The sequence below is a fragment of the Dipteris shenzhenensis genome, chromosome 1 (assembly GCF_047967505.1).
Source record: "Dipteris shenzhenensis isolate YYH24624 ecotype China chromosome 1, Dip_SZ_1.0, whole genome shotgun sequence".
NCBI lineage: Eukaryota > Viridiplantae > Streptophyta > Polypodiopsida > Gleicheniales > Dipteridaceae > Dipteris > Dipteris shenzhenensis.
This window is the reverse complement of record NC_141596.1, coordinates 14,639,325-14,658,890: the sequence shown is the minus strand read 5'-3', so window position 1 is coordinate 14,658,890 and position 19,566 is coordinate 14,639,325. Positions and strand designations below refer to the sequence as shown.

Below are 19,566 nucleotides of genomic sequence, written 5' to 3'. Positions count from 1 at the left end.
CCAAGACCCAGCTCTACTATGACCACTTTTTGAGAGTATCGGAGGATGGGCTCATCATCAAACCTCAGTATCTTGAGGACAGAGGAGTCTCACACGCACTGAGGATTGCCATCGGACAGATGCGAGTCTTGTCCCATCAGCTGAGGATCAAGGCAGCGAGAGTTGCACGCATACCCAGAGAGCAACGGATTTGTAGGTTGTGCACGATGGGGGCGGTCGAGATAGAGGAGCACTTTCTATGTGTTTGCCCAGCCTACTATGAGATCTGAGGGCGCTACCACTGCCTTTTTCAGGAGGGGCACGGCTTTGGCCCACTCTCACAACTGATCCACTTCTAGGACCAGGTCTGTATTGGGCTCTAGCTGATGGAGATGCGATGACACAGGGAGACACTACTACGACATATCAGAGAGCAACAGGATGGTACTGAGGTAGACCAAGCGCATAGACATGTAGGGCACTCTGGGATAGAGGAGGAGGAGCTAGCCAACATGAGAGAGAGATGGATTGGTGGAGAGAGCCGACACAGCACTGCTAGGTGAGAGACAAAGAGACCGTACACGACGCGACAGGCGATTGGAGCACACACAATCGAGGTTCGACCTATTTCATCTCTCCTTAGGGGAGATCAACGGAGGCGAGGCGTCACCCTTGACATAGCCCATCAAATCCATAGATCGAGGAGACCATGCCGTCCACCACCACGGGAGACATCCCGACAGATGCAGATACGTGAGCTCTTTGCATCTCATTGGAGAGCCACCATGGAGCTTGGATACATGGAGCCGGTTCATGCACTTGGGACTCTAGCTCTGAGCACTTGATATTTTCATGCCACCCTCATGCTATTTTGCTACTTTTTTGCTATTTTGTACTAGTATAGCATTTTAGTACTCAGCAAGGGGCTTAGTGAGCCCTTTGCCCCAGCCCATAGTGGTCTGTATGAGTTTTCTTGATTCCGTATTTTGTCCCATAGGACTGCAAGGCCTCCTGCAGTCGTTAATATATCTTTCTTTCTCTCTCTCTCTCTCTCTCTCTCTCTCTCTCTCTCTCTCTCTCCCCCCCCCCCCCACCTCCTTCCTCTAGACTCAGGTTTCTGAGACCCTAGCTTCCACCATTTGGAACTGTAATGGTACCTTATGGTCAGACCCAGGGAACTTCTCAGAATCTTACACAGGATGAGACATAGTCTTTTACACTGAGACACACCAGAGCCCAAAGCGTCCACTACCAATAGTCAGTGGCTACACATGGGAGTCAGCCTTCAGGGATGAGACGAGGGATACAGGAGGAGTTCGAGGATTAGGTGGGGTCGCAGTATTGTACAGGTCTTCCCTCGCTGGAGCCATCTCCGTTGAGAGGAAGGACGCACGCTCCCAATTCATGTGGATCCGGATCCGACGCACGGCCACTCGTGACCTTTTCATAGCAATATGCTACTTCCCGCCAGACACATCCACTTAGCCAGAGTTGCGCGAGAGGAGGGTGAGACATCGCCATATGCACCCTTACATCCGGATATCGTGGACCTTTTAGCTCGCGGGGAAGTTCTCCTTGTTGGGGACTTCAACGCCAGGACGAGCACGCGCTAGGCACCACTCCTGGACTTCCGAGACGACTCTATCATGCTACCAGACATGGACCTAGATGGAGCAGGTATGACCAGGATCTCATCGGACCAACACGGGCCTGTTACACAAGACGAGACATAGTCTTTTACATTGAGACACACCAGAGCCCAGAGCGTCCACGATATCCTGATGTAAGGGTGCAAGATGCATGATCTCATCATCTACAACGGGCTTGATCTATGGCTCTCCTCAGGTGGTTTTACTTGTTTCCCACATGGGGGGGACACTAGTGTACTAGATTACATCATGGGATCCCCTACCTTCATCTCACGTATCACCGACTTCACCGTAGCACCACTCCCTCCAGGAGCTGATCACACATATGTATTCTTCACTATCGCCACCTCCCGCTTAGCCACACCACACACCACATATGACACATGACACCTACCACGACACACTTTGATCACAGCCTCTCCCTTGCCTACTCTGGACGCCTAAATAGACTCCTAACCTACATCGATCACATACCACTCATAGAGGACTGTGCTGCCCTGATTAGTCACACACTCCACGAGGCTGCCCTCCAAGTCTTTCCCCACACCACATGGTCCACTAGACCACCACCTCTTGGTTCTGTATCCTGCAACAACTGGTATGATGTGGAGTGCAAGGCTTTTCGCCGACAACTCCGACTTAACACCAGGTGTCACCTCCCGAATACACCAGACACGATACGCAAGTACCGACGTCTCGTACGTGCAAGAATCTGTCATTGCATGCCCTAGCATGCTGCTATACAAAGCTTTGGTAAGCAGAATTCCTCTGTCTTCTTTGGACTCCTTGACTCTGTTCAAAGATCAATTGTCCTCACAATTTCACCCTAGCTTTGCTCTTTTGTTTTTGCATTTTCTTCCCAAGTGTTTGTCCCTCAATTCCTCTGGTACTAATGGCTTCCTTCTTTATAATCAAACATGGGGTGTAGGAGTTGCAAATCAGATACGACTCTCTTGTTTGTGATTTTTTGCTATTACACGTTAGAGAATTCTTTGGGCTGCAAGATGGCAACATTGTTCTTCAAGAGGCGATGGAAAATGGCAAGTAGAAGAAGCAGGCATTTCTTCGTCGAAATGAGGAGGAGTTGCTGAACATCTTGTACAGCAACAACTCTAAGGAATTTTGGCGGAGATTCCTTGAGCGTAGGTCTCCATCACCCCTCACCGACACGAGAGTTTGGCACACGTATGCACGCCATCTTTATGATGTCCCACACCAGCCTACTCCAGATCTCATACATACCTCGCCCCACCACTTGCACGTTGTTCACCAGAGGGGGAGTCAAGGACGCGACATTGAAACTGCACAATGGCCGAGCTAAGGACCACGAGGGGCTATGCACTGAGTTTATCGCATATGGGATCGACACGTTAGCCCCGATTCTAGCAAAGCTATTCAATGACGTTGTTTGCCTTGGCTTCCCTTGCACTTGGACACTCAACACCATCACCATCACCCCCATGCACAAGGAAGGGGATCCCATGGACCCGAGTAGCTACAGGACTATCATGATTGGACATGTGATGTCCAAGATCTATGCAGCAGTATTGGATGCATCCGTCAACCTGTTCGCAGAGTTGAGAGGGCTCAGAGCAGATGGTCAGGCTGTTTTCAGGCGAGACCATGGGACTATGGATCACATACTCACACTCAGGAGTGTCATAGAGGAGGCCAGATCACAGAACAAGAGGGTATATTTCTGCTTTGTGGATTTTCGCAAAGCCTTTGACACAGTACCTCGAACTCGACTCATCACACGCCTACAGGCACTGGGATTTGACCAGGAGATCATTTGGGCAGTCATGGCACTTTATGAGAGTCTCAGGCAGAGTTTGGACAGGCGCATGTTGGATAGATGAGATCTTGAGCACCATAGGGGTCAAAAAGGGTTGTCCCTTATCATCAACCCTGTTTGGCCTCTACATCGATGAGCTTGAGACTTTCATGGGGGCTTCCGGAGGGACCGGTTGCTCACTTGCCGGGATCATTATCACGATTCTTCCTTATGCTGATGATGTGGCCCTCTTATCATCCCATGATTTGGAGGGCAACCTTGGCAAGACCAAGGTCATGATCTTTAACACCTCTCGAGCAAACATGCACCAAAAGCAGTTCACTTTCGGTGTATCACCAGTTGAGATCATATCCTCATACACTTACTTGGGGGTCATCTTCTCCGGCCCGATTTTCACGATGAGACCAGTGATGCAAGCCAGACTGAGCAGGGGATATGCCTCACTGGCTCGGCTAGAGAGACAGTGCTGCCACTCCCACTTCTAGGGCCCTCGGACCAAGGCTCTTCTCTTCGACTCCTTGGTCCGACCAGCCGATATGTATGGCAGCCCTTGTTGCGGACCTGACATGTCAGATATAGAGTGGACACGGGTGGAGCGCCTGCAGATCCTCATGCTCTCACGCATGAACTGGGGGAAACCATCTGTACCACATCATATCATTCAGGCCGAGTTTGGTGCTTCTCCACTCCAGCTAGATGCAGTCTTTCAGACCATCACCACATATCTACACCAGGTTAGATCATATGGGAACTGCACATCAGGGATACAGAGGTTGCCATGGTTGGCTCTTGATTCCTCCATGAGGTTGGCAGCAGAGGCAGACGAGCCAGGCTGGTATGCACGGACTCACAGATGGTTTCTGAGACTGGGGTTTCACATCGATAGGATACCTCCTTTCCAGTACAGTTTGGATGTCTCTCCGGTACTCCCACCCACCATCCCGATCGGGCCACACACCAACCAGGTCATTCGAGAAGATCTCCTGTAGCTACACACCTTTAGGACCTGGTTGGAGCAGAGGGAGCTTCCAGTGAAGCTGAGCTTCTACAGAGATCACTGTCTTCCTATTTCGGAGAAGGGATTCATCACACCACCGGGGTACACTGAGCTTCACATGCCTCACTCACTACGGATCTCCATCGGATAGTTTCGGGTATCGTCACACCACCTCCGCATAGAGAGTGGCAGAGCAGAGGGGATTCCTAGGGAGCATCGCATATGTACATTGTGCGACTGCCAGGAGGTTGAGTCGGAGGAGCATTTTATTTTCAGTTGCCCAGTGGACTACGAGATCCGAGGTCGCTACCACTGTCTCTTCAGAGACGGCTTCGGGCTCCTTCCCATATTCCTCACCTACCTAGATCAGAGATGCCTAGTGGCCTTCATTCACGAGGGGGTCTGACACAGAGAGTACTTACTCAGGCGACGGGACTTGGCATACCACGAGACACTTCTCAGAGCAGGATCACAGAGTTCTTCCCATCGAGTGATATTGATCATCCAGTCTCTAGATGCAAACGTGACAGAGATTCCGATCCGATGATCGTAGCTCGACACACGAGGCATCGAGGGGACATAGATCATCTAGGGGACCTCCCGTCATTGTTTAGACCCAGGGCACGTCCCATGGGAGTCATGGTGGCTCTGGTCTTGCGTCGAGCCTCCTCCAGGAGACCGAGACGCACGGCACCCCTTGACAGACGCCAGCATCCCATCACCAGCTATGCACCAGTCAGGGCGACATGACATACGGAGGATTTCGCTCCTGCTCTAGTCTTTTTTCTTTTCATTGTCACACTCAGATGTATTTGATTATGTATGATCAGACTTAGGACTCAGCACGGGTGATGATGCTCGTTTAGTAGCTCCACCCTTGCTGTGATTTGTATCAGGTTTTCTTTCAGTCTCATAGACGCATCGGTCTTCCGAGGACTCTAATAAAATTTCTTTCTTTCTTTCTCATCGTCCGTCGCTCTCTGATCGTTAGTCGCTCTGTCTCTCTCTCTCTCATCGTCTGTCGCTCGTCTGATCGTCTATCAGTGCTTATCAGTAGCGTGTCTGATCATCTGTCGCTCGTCACCTCAACCTTCCATCTATCGCGTCAGCAGTCCGTCAGCGGCCATCAGCAACCCGCCAGCATCTCGTTAGCAGTCCCTCAGCAGTTCGCGGGAATACTCGTTGCAGATCTAACAGTTCGAGTTGTAGGCAGGCGTGCAATTTAGGAATCCCTAGCCGAGCCAAACCCCCATCTCAACTAGGGTGTTAGCTTAGCCAGGGGGTATAGTAGATATGGCCAGCAAAGAATGGCCCAGCTTACCCTCTTCGTCAAAAACCCCCTCCACTCCAGCAACCTGCAAGAGCAAAGCCCAATATGCCTCAGTCATAGCCAAGACACTTTCCCCATATGCGCACAATATGAACGAAGTGGTCTTTGATCACGAATAGATTTGCTCCCTACAGGTACGAATACAATTGGTAGATGCCGTAGCTCAAATCCAAGTTTTGGAAGGACCTGGTAAGAAGGAAGTCATTGAAGAGGTTGTAAAGACTTGCAATGCTTCTCCCCCTGCCCCCCAACTCTGAAGTCAAGAATCTAGTCCAAACTGAAGTGCAGACAGCCAAGTAAGAAGTGATTATGGAGTTTGATACAAAGGGAAACAAAGCTAATACGGAGGAAGAGATTAAAGAACATGTAGCTAGAAAGGATAATGCTATGAAATCCAGAATTGGGGGGCTTCTAGATGGATGGTATAAAGAAGAGTACTCAGTCAAAAATACCTTTGCAAATGTCAAAGCCGCCATGCCTACTATGGGCTGGACAGCTGACGCAGATGACAATCTTGATGATCTTGATGATGATGGTGAAGCTAACCCTCTCGGTAAGGAGAGAGAGCATGGAAATATCTTCTTTAGTTTATGTCAAGGGAAAACGCTTTTGAAATCATGTAAAACTTTATTGCATGGTCGAGATTTGAGCAACTAGGATTGGGAAAAGTGCTTTGTTGGCCAATCTAGTCTCTTTACAAATTGGATGTATTCCTTTATTCTCTATGGCAATCCATGCTAACATGCATTGATATTTGGGATAGGCCTTTTGCATAATGATTTTAAGGAGTCCAATTTTGATGAGTGACATAAGGTGTTTGGTGTCTATTGCTTTGATGGTACAGTAAGGATTGATTGGATGCAGTGAGTCCATGTGACAATATTGTATAGACTACAACGAGTATCAGTTATTGTATCACCTTATTCATGTATTTGTTGAGCTTCAGCTTTCAAAATATGGACATCACCAAGTCAGTAATAAAACACTTCCCCTGACATTTGTAGGGAGGATCGGGTCCTAACAGACCTTGTGTTGCGTCTCATGTCAGTATTATTACTCATTAGTTTTTTTTTAAAAAAATTGATAAAATGTTAGGATTTAAGTTCAATTTCGAGTTAGTAGTTACATGCTCAATGACAGAAAGGTTGCCTAGCACAAAACTAGTTGCCTTAAAATTAGACTCATGGTCAATATGGTAACAATGCTCAAAGATAGAGACCGCTAAATCAAGAGTAGCAACCTCCACAAGCAAACACAATAATCATTTAAGTACATCCAATAAGAATCCTATTGCACAAGAGCTCAACTTAAGGATACGAGAACATAATTAGCCAAGGTTAAGGCTGCCAGGAAGGATGGTAAATGGGCAGTTTATCTTGAAGGAATAGCACTCATTAACGAGTTTAATCAAAACCAACAGACTCTCAGTCTCCTCCCCCTCTCACCTTCTAAGTTCTCACCCTCTCAGCCCTCTCACCCTCTTAGCCTCTCCTCTCATCCCTTTCAGCCTCTCCTCTCCTCCTTGCTGTCCTCAGCCCTTTCCCTCTTCTCCTTGCTCTCTTGAGTCCTCAGCATGGCTCGAACTTGAGTCCTCAGCATGGCTCGGACTCCAGATGCATTTTGGAAACGTGTAGAGAAATTGGGGAGATATGAGGGGTCTGGTGGTTCTAAGAAGTGGAAATGCAAATTCTGTGGAATGGAGAAAACGGGGAGTGTCACCCGTGTGAAGGACCATCTTGCCCATGTGCCAAGCAAAGACGTAGGGCCATGCCCCTATGTTCCTCAGGATGTTAAGGAGAGCCCTGAAGAATGGAGGCGAAAGCGTTTGGGTGTTCCCAAAGATTCAAGTTCTATGGAGCCAGCGAACGAGGAGGAAGGTAGTTCAAGTCAAGCACTGGGGTAGCAAAGAGGAGAAGAGATACATAGTCACAGAGTGGCCATTCCTCTATGTTGGCTATGCATGTAAAGAGGACTCCTTTGCCAGAGGATGTATCACGAGCCACTCCACTACCTAGAAATTATGTACAAAGAGCTAGCACCCAATTTGGGTTTCAAAAGGAGGCAACTAGGGAGCTCACCCGATTGCTCATACGGTGTGCAATTCCCTTTCATGTGGCCAAGACGAACCAAAGGAGGAAGACCATGAGAGCCATCAGCCGCATTGGATGCGAGTGGGAAGGCCCTTTATCTGAAGCTCTGCGAGTACATGAGCTCAAGCGGGAAAGAGCATGCATAGAAGTGCAGCTAGAGCCCTTGAAGGAAACATGGAAGAAGTATGGCTGCACTATATTGTGTGATGGATGGTCAGATGTACGTAGGCGAAACATGTACAATATTTTAGTGTCTTGCTGCAAAGGCACTATGTTTTTGAAAGCCATTGATGCCTCCCTCCCAGGTCTCACAGTTACCTATTTATTTATTTGGGGTCATATACAGGAGGCAATCATGCAAATAGGGCCTGAGAATGTTGTGTAGGTAGTAACAGAAAATGGGAGCAATTGAAAGTCTATGGGCTCTATGCTAGAGGACGAGTTTCCAGGTATTGTGTGGACCCCTTGTGCATCACATTGCCTTGACTTATTGATCGAGAACATAGGTGAAATACAATGGGTTGATTCCATCTTTCGCACTGCACGAAGCATGGTAAAATTTGTGAAGAAGAGGCCAAAAGTTTGGAGCATGTTTCGGGCCTATAGCAATCTTGAGCTACTGCAGCCTGCAACCACTAGATTTGCATATATGTTTATTGTGCTTGAGAGACTCTTGCGAGTTTGCAGGGAGTTGGTACGCACGGTGTACTCAGATGAGTGGATGCAGTAGGATGAGGGAGAGAGCCCTAAGGCAAGAGCTTTTATGTGTGCTGTCCTGAGAGTTTTTCATAGTAGCATCTAGGCAAATTATCGGACTTAAGTTCTTCACCAACGTGAGAATTAAGAACGATCCATCTCATGTGAAGTATACCATGTCTTACATTTTTTCTTGAATGTTTCTTGCTTCAGTATCATGAATCCTATAAACCTTATGATCATTATACTAACTAGAACACGCCATGTGTCCGATGGGAAATGCCAGGTGAGGGGCCCCCACTCACCGCCCCAGAGTTACGGCATCCTACCCACTATCCCAAAAGAGCCAGTGGGATATTGAGGAGGGTCTTGAACCTTGAACACATTCAAGGCATATCAAAACGCACCTTTCCATGGGGTATTAAGTTCCCAATTGTACACATGGGAGCATGCAGATGAGGGGAGCTCATTCCCAACACCCCCCGTGAGCAAAACTGAAGAACAGAGCTGTTTGCAACAAGCCACATCAGACAAGGTGATTGTGAGCTAGCTACAAAGTAGGCTTCGTTAATAAATGCGTATCATCCAAGAGTGCAGGACTGAATCAACTGGACCATGGTAGACTCAAAGGAGCCACATGATGTACAGGTCAAAGTCTCTAGAGCAATGCACAAGTCCAAAGCCAGGTCATTGCAAACGAAGCCGCGTGTCAGTTGTGAAAAACCAGCTTTGACACCATTGTAGAAAAGAGTGCCAAAACATGCAACGTGTTGGAAGGGAGACGTCGTGTGCAGGGGTCCCACTTCCTACCCCGTAGCCGTGCCATCCTCTGCACTATCCCAAAAGAGCAAGCGGAACTTTGTTGACCTATAGAGCAAATTGTAGATGTAGAAGGATGATATTGAATGAGAAAAGAGAGATTGAACAAGAGGTTAGAAATACAAAAAGCTACTACCTGGCAGGCAGGGGGAGCGGGTGACAAAGGCAGCTTAAGAAAGGCTTTAAAAAAAGTAATAAATGATAATACATAAATAAATTATAAATTAAGGTTTCTTATTAAACTTTTGCCACTATTGTACACAATTAATTAGATGTTAGGCCGAGAAAAGCAAGACTAACCTAGGCGAGCTAAGCTCATAACTTCAGCTAGGAAACTCGGTTTAATCTCAAACTCAGTGATGGAGGTGTTACACTATTAAGTAGGATACTTGTCGCATCCATCTTGTGGTTAAAATCTAAGTATTGAAATTCCGCATGGGTGTGCGAAGCGCCTCATTCTCGTATGGCATGTTGATAATCTATGATCAAGTGGAGGGTGATCCGGTAAATCAATGGTCAATAGACTCTACTCATGTAAAGTCCGTCTCATGCATTAGCATCCAACGTCATGTCACTACAAGTGATTGGCTAAACACTACCTTAGGTGTTAGCAAAGGCTAGCTGAAGAGCTATCCATATACTAAAGGTGGTATATGACCATACTGAAGATGGTGAGAAAAGAAAGAAAGAAATTTTATTAGAGTCTTCGGAAGACCGATGGGTCTATGAGACTGAAAGAAAACCTGATACAAATCACAGTAAGGGTGGAGCTACTGAAACGAGCATCATCACCCATGCTGAATCCTAAGTCCGATCATACATAATCAAATACATCTGGATGTAACAATGAAAAGAAAAGGACTGGAGCGGAGCGGAATCCTCCATATGTCATGTCCCCTTGGCTGGTGCATAGCCGGTGATGGGACGCTGGTGCCCATCAAGGGGTGCCGTGCATCTCGGTCTCCTAGACGAGGCTCGACGCAAGACCAGAGCCACCGTGACTCCCGTGGGACGTATCCCGGGTCTAAACAATGACAGGAGGTCCCCTAGAGTGATCTGTGTGTCCCCTCGATGTCTCGTGTGTCATGCTGCGATCGTCGGCTCGGGGTCTCTGTCACGTCGGTGGCTAGAGATTGGACGATCAATGTCACTCGATGGGAAGAACTCTGTGATCTTGCTCTGAGAGGTGTCTGATGATGTGGCCAAGCCCCGTCGCCTGAGTAAGTACTCTCTATGTCGGACTCCCTCGTGAATGAAGGCCGCGAGGCATCTCTGATCTGGGTAGGCAAGGAATCTGAAAAGGAGCCCGGAGCCATCTCTGAAGAGGCAGTGGTAGCGACCTCGGATCTCGTAGTACACTGGGCACCTAAAAATAAAATGCTCCTCCAACTCAACCTCCTGACAGTCGCACAATATGCATAAACGATGCTCCCTAGGAATCCCCTCTGCTCTGCCGCTCTCTATGCGGAGGCGGTGTGATGATACCCAAAACTGTCCAATGGAGATCCGTAGTGAGTGAGGCATATGAAGCTTAGTGTACCCCGGTGGTGTGATGAATCCCTCCTCTGAAATACAAAGACAGTAATCTTTGTAGAAACTCAGCTTCACTGGAAGCATTGCAATGCAATGGCCTTGTAGGCTAGGATTATAGTCGATATTGCTCTTACAAGTACACATTTTTTACATGAATTAAATTTAAACATAAGAGTGTATTAATGTGGCATGCTAACCATAAGATCAGAAAACATGGCTTAGTGAGGTCGTTTGTAATAGATGTGAGTGGATTTGGAGCGATTTGGAGGCCCTTATTCTCAAAAAGCTGTCTTGTTCTTGAAATAGGTGATTGTTTTTTAAAATATAGACCAATATGCCAACTTTTGGTGCCTCTTACTTGTTGGTGGACATAGTTGGTTGGGTGGTCTAATAAAATTCTTCTTATCATTTGTTTGTTGCATATCAATCATCCTAATGTCAAAACTGTTTTCAACAGGAAGTCATGCAGCACAAGCTTGTTTTCATAGAGACACAGGATGTAGTTGAGACAACCTTGGCTCTTGATAATTACCGTAGGGCTTGTGATTGTGGGCGTGGAGCAGTATTTTTCTCTGTTGCCAGGTTCCTTCTCTGTTGCCAGGTTCCCTTATGTACTTGGAATTCATTTGCTATTTCTTCTGTGGTAGTGCTATGCCTTTTTTGAATTTGAATGCTGCTTGTTAATGTTCCTGATATTCCCTATTTGTGCTTGATATATGAAAAGTTATGCACAAGAGTCTGAGCATGTTGGCCTATGTCTTCTACTAAAGATCAGGGCTTTTTCTTGTTTGTATTATATATTTGAAAGTCCTATTTCCAACCTATGGAAGAAAGAGCGGCATCGAATGTGCAAGGCTCAAGGTTGAGGCCAAATGAGTCCATGGATCCTATTGATCTAGGGATTCAAGCATAGTCTACATGGGATTGGCAACAACTCAAGGTGGATGCACTATAAGAGGTCTAGATCCCTTTAGGGAGGGCTTGATATGAAATAGTGGGGCTATTTAGGAAATGCGAGATATTAGGGCATAATCCTCTTACGTAGGATTTGATGCCTCATATAGCAAAACCTGGCTTATAAAAATATACGCAGAGTACTCTTGTACCAGACCTGCACATCTATGCACCTACGGGAGTTGTGGCTATGAAAAGCAGCTTTTACTCCCAAAGCCCACAACTGAAAAATGAAATTTAGAGCCACAAGAAATATACCACGACTTCACGTCTTGACAGGGGGTAGTCCTTGTTTACACGGTATGTTGTGTCACTAGGAGGAACACAATGGCTTAGAGAGATTGAGAAACAGTGTCTCCAAAAAGTGAAATCGTGTTCAAGGGGGCTTAGGACAATAATTAGATGACCTGCGATTTCATTTTAGAGGTTGAGAAAGAGTAGCACCTTTTATATGGGAAAATGAAAGGATGCAAATGACTTTTATATAGGATGATAGTGGGCTGCGAGCTGAACACAATTAAGGAAACGACAAAGGAGATGGCCTTTGGACAAGGGAGTTATCGACAAATTCAAAATTCCTCTTGAAGTAATCCTAGCATATATATATATATAATATGTGTGTGTTTGGCAACACGTTTTCCTTTGGCGAGTTCTGCTTGGGGTTCTTCCCTTTGGACAGATCTTGGCACTTCGTCATGTTGCGCTTGCTCTTTGTTGACCAATGACGATGTCTGTCCCCATGGGAGACTATGCCTCACCTATTTTGGCATTGCCCAGAAACTCGTGATTTCTTGTTAGTTCTGCAGCAACGTTTACAAGTACAATTTCTAAGTGCTTGCTTTGGCAAGGTCTTCTGGTTGTTTGGGGTTCATCCTATTAGGTAGGAATATGATCTTTTCTTCCCTTGGGTTCGCTATTGGGCACTATGGACTCTATGACAGGATGGAAACTATAGGGCCTTTGGTGATCCGTCTCTTTGCGAAGTACTCTTTTTTCGGGCCTCCTTACAGCAATCGTTCTTTGCTTGTCTGTAGGCTTGGGATATTGATTATCCTGCTTTCTTGTCATATATTGAGATTTTCTTAAGTTTTAGCTGAATATCCCCTTTTTGAGACTTATTTTTGTAATAAAAGCAAGATAATTTTCACCCCCAAAAAGGGGTGTGTGTGTGTGTGTGTGCGTGTGCGTGCACACGCACGCTTTTGGAACTGGCAGCCTACACAATGGGATTTTCTTTTGGGTTGTGTTGATGGCAAGATCAAAGGTTGTCCTCTGGTCTCAAATATGTTATTGGATTGGAAGCATGTCCTCTCTCATTTTAAATGGAATGGTCGGGATTCATTGCAAGAAATTATCTAAGAGTTAAGAGCATACATTGGTCAAAGGCTGTTGCTCTTACGTTGGCATTGCAAGAGCCTAGACGCCGGACGGTCATATTTCCTCAGTTTGAAAGGAATCCATTTAGTTGCGGATGTTATTCATGATGATGGAACTATCCTTTCTTTTCCTCTGGCTGCTGCAAAATTTGGTCTTGGAATGCATTACTGTTCCATGTGGCAAACTATTACTGGTACACTCCAGTCTTTTTAACCGGTTCCCCTATTAGAGCTTAAGGACCATCTTCAGGATTTGACTCTTTCTTCACCAGGGTCATCTTGCCACCCTTTGAGGCTATCACACATTACTATCTCTTCTTTATATAAATTACTTCTACCTCCGCCATGGGTTTCTCAAAAGGCCAATCAGTTTTGGCAAATGATTCGTCTTGCAAAGTGGTGGTGGAAGAGATTGAACAGATTTGGAATTCAAAAATTCCCCTCCGACAATAGGTTTTTTTGTGGCAAGTTTTGCTTGGGGTTCTTCCATCTAGGCAACTTTTGGCACGTAGAAATATTGCTCCAGCTGTTTGCCGTAGATTTTTGGTTCCGTGGGAATTTGTGCCTCATCTTCTTTGGCATTGCCCCCATACTGGTGATTTCTTGAGCTTCCTTGGGCAGCGTTTGAGAATTCGCTTTCCTAATGCTACCTTTGGGAAGTTTTTCTGGCTTTTTGGGATTCATCCACCCATACAGGAGTTTGATTTGTTTTTAACTTGGGTTCGTTATTGGGCACTATGGACTCTATGGAAGGATAGGAATCATGGAGTCTTTGGTGATCCTACATTTTCCACTTTCTCTTTTTTTAGGCACTCTTTGCAGCAATCTCTCTTTGATTGTTTGCAAATTCATTATATAGAACATGATATATACTTGTCATATAGTGAGATTTTCTGTTAGTGTAATTTGGCATATCTCGTTTTTTGGGATAGCCATACTGTAATATAAAGTATCAACATTTTCACACAAAATAAAAAAGTGTGTGCACGTGTGCATGTGTCTCCGTATCTGATGTGACTTTGGGCATCTTCGTGGTCGCATACCTGTTTGTCCCTTTTCTACCAAATTGCTCTATGATTGGCAACTTCTTCTAGAACATCTACATGGGTCTAGCCGTCCTCCAGATCTTGGCAATACTCTCCGCCTACAGTGCATGATTCATTGAAGCCGTGTTTTTGGATCCTCTGTTGGCTCGTTTTCAGCCAAGAAAGGCTTATTTTCTGCATAGATTGGGTATCTCTATTGTGGCTGATGTGGTGGATGATCGAGGCTTCATGTTGTCTTTTCCTCAAGCTAGGAGACAATTTTTCTTGGGAATGCATCATAGGCCTATTTGACTCTATTGGTTACTATCTTTTCCGCCTGTCCCCTGGCTGTTTGCTATGCTTTCCTTGATGGATTGGAAGTTTGATCGAGGCATTGCAGTTTATTCTACCTTTTCATTTGCAGACCTTACTGCCAATAATTTTATCTTCTCTCACTCCCACAACCATGGATTTGGAAGCAGGCTTCACATGTGGCATCTTGACAAACCTCTACCCTAGTGGAAGACCTCTCTTTGCCGCATTTGGAACAGTAAAATTCCTCTCCGACAGTGGCTTTTCTTATGGCGTTGTTTGATAGGCGCATTACAGGTGGGCTTTTTCTTGGCTGCGAAGTGTGTAGCATCATTGGCTTGCCCTTCTTGACACTTGTTCCCATCCCAGGGAGACGATTCTACATCTACTTTGGACCTGCCTACATGCCATAGATTTTCTTCCTAGACTGGAGTTTTATCTATATACTCTCTTACCCGGCGTTTCTTTTGGCAGGCGGTTTGGGCCGCCTAGTCGTGTGGGTAGCGGAAGGATCGTGAACAGTAGTCCTCTCTCTCTCTCTCTCTCTCTCTCTCTCTCTCTCTCTCTCTCTCTTCCATAAAAGAAGGGAGACACTTGTATTGTGACAAGGTCAACCAGGTTATCCGTGAGGATCTACTACAGCTACACACATTCCGGACTTGGTTGGGCCCGAGTGATCTTCCAGTGAAGATGAGCTTCTACAGAGATCACTTCCTACATATCACAATGGAAGGTTTCATTGATCCACCAGGATACACGCAGATTCACCCACCCCACTCGCTGAGGATCTCCCTTGGGCAGTTCCGGGTCTCTTCACACAGACTTCGTACCGAGAGCGGCCGAGCAGAGCAGTTACCTAGGGAGAGGCACATATGCATACTGTGTGATAGTTACGGGATTTTGGCACACGTCCTCTCCTACCCAGACCAGCGATGCTTGGCTGGTTTCATTCATGAGATGCTCAGACACCGCGATAGGATACTCCGAACACGGACGTGGCATTACACTTGACATAGCCCATCGGATCCAGAGATTCGAGGCGACCACGCCCCCCACCACAGTGCCAGACAGCTCGACAGATGCAGATACGTGAGCTCTTTGTGTCACACCAGAGAACTATCACGGAGCCTGGATACATGGAGCCAGATCATGTTCTTGGAGCATTAGCCCTGAGCGCCTGACATGCCCCACTCATGTTACATACTATTTGGCTTTTCTGGCCTGACTTGATATGATGTACTACATTAGTATTTCAGTTTATGTGTTTTCTAATACTTAGCGAGGGCCGTAGCGAGCCCTTCGCCACTATGGCTTGTATGAGTTTACTTTGTTTCCACACTTTTGTCCCATAGGCTCGTGAGGCCTCCTGCGGATGTTAATACATCTTTCTTTCTTTCTTTCTTTCTCTCATCCTATCTCAGCCCCTCCCTCCCTCCCTGCCAGCCCTTCGTGGCCCTTGTGGTCGGTTTGCTCCCACCCCTCCTCTAGCCCCTCCCTCCCTCCCCACCAGCCCTTCGTGGCCCTTGTGGCTGGTCTGCTCGCGCGCCTCCTCTAGCCCTTACGTGGATCTCTTCTAGCCCCTATGCCGGATCCTCTGCCGCCGTACACCCCCCCGCAGCCCCCCACGTGGGCTGCTGGCCGCTAGGTCACCTCCATAGGCCCCCGCAAAGGGGCTCTCTGCTGCGCCATTCACAAATAGCCGCGCAAGTCACACGGGACATGCGCTAGCTGCAAACAGGCAGGAAGAAAGACAGTTTCAGATTCAAGAGTGCAGAAGGAAGGACCTCAACATCAAACTCACGCAATGCAGCCCTGAAAAAAGGTCAGGAAGGACAGGAAATAGCAATCAGCATACCTGAAGATCAGTCAGGACAATAAATATGTGAGGAATCCATTTATTTCTGCACTTTTACATCTCTGCAAAACAGTGGCAAAATAGTGAAATTGCACAACGCCTACACGAGCATGTGTAGAGGATATTTGGGGGAAACAAGCACTTGACAATGCCATGACAGCCTACACAGTAGGGACAACTCCAAACACTACATCCAATGTCTCAAAAGGCTTCAAAAGATATGTCTTGCATTGATAGAAAAAATGGACATTTTGGAATCTATAAACATGGCCCTCCTTGCGGAGAAAGCACATGTAGACAAGACACTTGCTGAAGTGAAAAAACACGGGGGGGAAATGCAAGAGGAATGAAAAAAAAAAAGAGGCAAAAAGGAGGAATGGAAGAAAGAAAGGGCTGAATGGATATGTGAAAAAAACAAGCTCAGGACAGGATGCATGCCCTTGAAATTGAAGTGCAGCAAATAAGGACATTAAAGTGTTTCCGGAAGGGAATTACAAAGCAATGAAAAGCTAAAAACAGAAAATGCCACTATCAAGAAGGAGATTGCAACCATGCAGGAAACAATGCAAGGCACACATGCTGAGCTTAAACAACAAATCAGCAACGGGGAAGCCAAGATGATGGAATTGAAAGATGTGGTAAAAAAGGGCACAACAGCCCCAAAGAAAGAATTCATCTCAGAGGCACTTGAGGAGGAAAAGAGGACCAACAAAGCGCTAAATGTCTTTGTGAGGGGTCTACCAATGGGAGACACTCTAATGGGAGATACCAAGATACTGTTCATAAAAACGGGGGTTAATCTCACTTGTGAGACAGCTTGGAGGGTGGGTAAACCTGAGTCACTGACTAAGCCAAGTTTTTGACAGCCATGGATAGGAAGACCCTTATGAGCACGAGAGCGACTTTGAAGGGAACCATGATCTACGTGGATGATGACCTCACACTTATACAACAAGAACACCGATGGGAAGGTATGGTACGAGTAATGGCAGCAAGAGAAGTATGGAAATGGGCTGTATATAGGGATGGTAGGGTGATCATCTGAGAAAGAGGAGACAAGGAGGATAAGGAAGAAAAGGAAAAGAAGGAAGAGGGGGAATTAGTGTCGAGCTCATAGGATGTGTGTACCCACCAGACTGAAAATAGCAGTATGGAATTGTAATGGCACACTATGGTCTACTTGGGAGGTCTCTCGAAGACATACAATAATAGAGATATGATCTTCTACACTGAGACACATGAGAGCCCAGAGAGAGGGCTGCCCACAGTAACAAGATACACATGGGAGTCAGCTCATAGGATGGAGTTGAGGAGAGATAGCGGAGTACGACTCTCTGGGGAGTGGCTGTCCTTTTCAAGTCACACTTGAGACCACTCATATCTATGGTTCGGAGAAAGGAGCATGCACGAGATGAAGGGGCGAACTTGCTGATGGGATTGGTCTGTACATGTGATCACGGGCTGGCTGAAGCTGCAAGGCAGGTTCATGCGTGCATTCAAGGGGCTGTAGCTGTTTGATATGTTGGAGCATAAGCTGTACGTACATGCTCTTGGGCTGGTCAAGGGTGTGACTTTGGAGCTCGAGTTGAGTAATTGAGCACGGGCTAGTCACAAGAAGGAGCTGCTCCAATTAGTGCCTATCCCGATCTGAGTCTCCTTGGAATCTATCCTATTTACCTCTGAGAGTATGAATGATATGTAGCCAAATGCTGGCTAGTGTTGTCTCTGAGGCTGATGTGGTCTATTGCTCTATAGCATGCCTACATCTAGTTGTCCATATGTACCCGGCAATGATGCTCGCTATCAACTACCATCTATGTCCGAGTGTCCACCTTCTTTGTGGAGGTGGGAGTATGGATGAAGGTCAACTCATGCCCACTAATTTGAAGGACAAAATCCCCTGAATATCCTCATATCCACAAGTCCTCTTTTTGTAACCCAGGCCACTGCCCTAGGCCACCAGCATCTCATCGTGAATCACAGTGAAGACCATCCTCAAAGCTCTCCTCCGAAGCTTTTGTGCCAATGGGCGATTCCAAATGAAGTGCCTTGAGACTACCGACGGGAGGGTTCTATGTGCCAAAAGTCAAAGGAAGTGGGAGATTGCCCTTGGCCATTAATTGTCCTCTAGAGTGTGCACCAAACATCCTCAAGAGACCGCTGAGAGAGTCCCTGCCTGTGCTGGTACATTTCTGCTATTAGCGGGCCATCCCTGCTGCCTAATCTAACTGAATAGCTGAAAAGGGGAATATTTGGTTGCATAATCTCATTGAATAAGTGATAAAAGGCATCTTGAATGAAAGGGTCTCGACTCTCTCCAAACTCACTCTCATGGGTCCCATTGAAGCTTTTGCAAGGGTCTCCTATCTCAAACCCAAAACCTCCAAGCCTCCTCCTTTGTTGTGTATGGATCTGGATCAATGCACCACGTCCTCTAATACTGAGATACTATCCTGAGTCTTTGAAATGTACATCCGTCCAAAGTCCTCATCTTCACCTCTTGTCTTTGCATCTTGCTGTTGTCCCATATCATAAATGTACCTGAGGTACCCATCACCAAAAGCAAGATCTCATGTTTCATAAAATTGATTGGGCTGGTGACCTTGATACTAAGCAGTCAACCAATGATCATTGTTTCTTTCTTGGACACTCATCCATTTCTTGGTTGACCAAGGAATGGTCTATGGTTGCTACCTCATCCTATGAGGCTGAGTACGTGGCAGCTTTTAGAACCACAATCGATTGTGTTTGGTTGAGGTGTTGGCTGGCTTATTACATGCATCATTGGAGGAGTCTACTCCAATTCTCACGGACAGTCAAAGTGCCATTGCTGTGATGCGGAATCCTGTGTTTTATGCACGAACGAAACCCGTAGAGATACATTGTTGCTATGTTTGAGAGCGCCTACATGCAAGAGAGATCAACGTGGTCTTCATCCCTACACAACAAGATTGATTCTCTACCAAAATAACAACTGCTTAAACACAGTGCATACGATTCTCTACCAAAATAATAACTGCTTAAACACAGTGCATACTTCTATTTTTGCTTGAGAGCTAGACCCAAGTAAATCTCATGAAGTCATGTATAAAAGTAACGAAATAGAAATGGCTCCCAAGGGATTGGGTCCGCAATGCGCATCGGACCGCAAATGTC

The 19,566-nt window shown here is 46.4% G+C and overlaps 1 protein-coding gene and 1 pseudogene across 2 annotated transcripts in view; both read left to right on the top strand.

The window, feature by feature from the left end:
* Window positions 1-19,566, top strand: part of UVH6 (RAD3-like DNA-binding helicase protein) — a 113,418-nt gene that overhangs the window by 82,232 nt on the left and 11,620 nt on the right. For both annotated transcript variants that reach the window (XM_087379927.1, XM_087379930.1), the window contains exon 6: window positions 11,346-11,470. In XM_087379927.1, the coding sequence (XP_087236053.1) occupies window positions 11,346-11,470 (125 nt within the window). The remainder of the gene's footprint in view (window positions 1-11,345; window positions 11,471-19,566) is intronic.
* Window positions 7,348-8,642, top strand: LOC147905434 (uncharacterized; annotated as a pseudogene).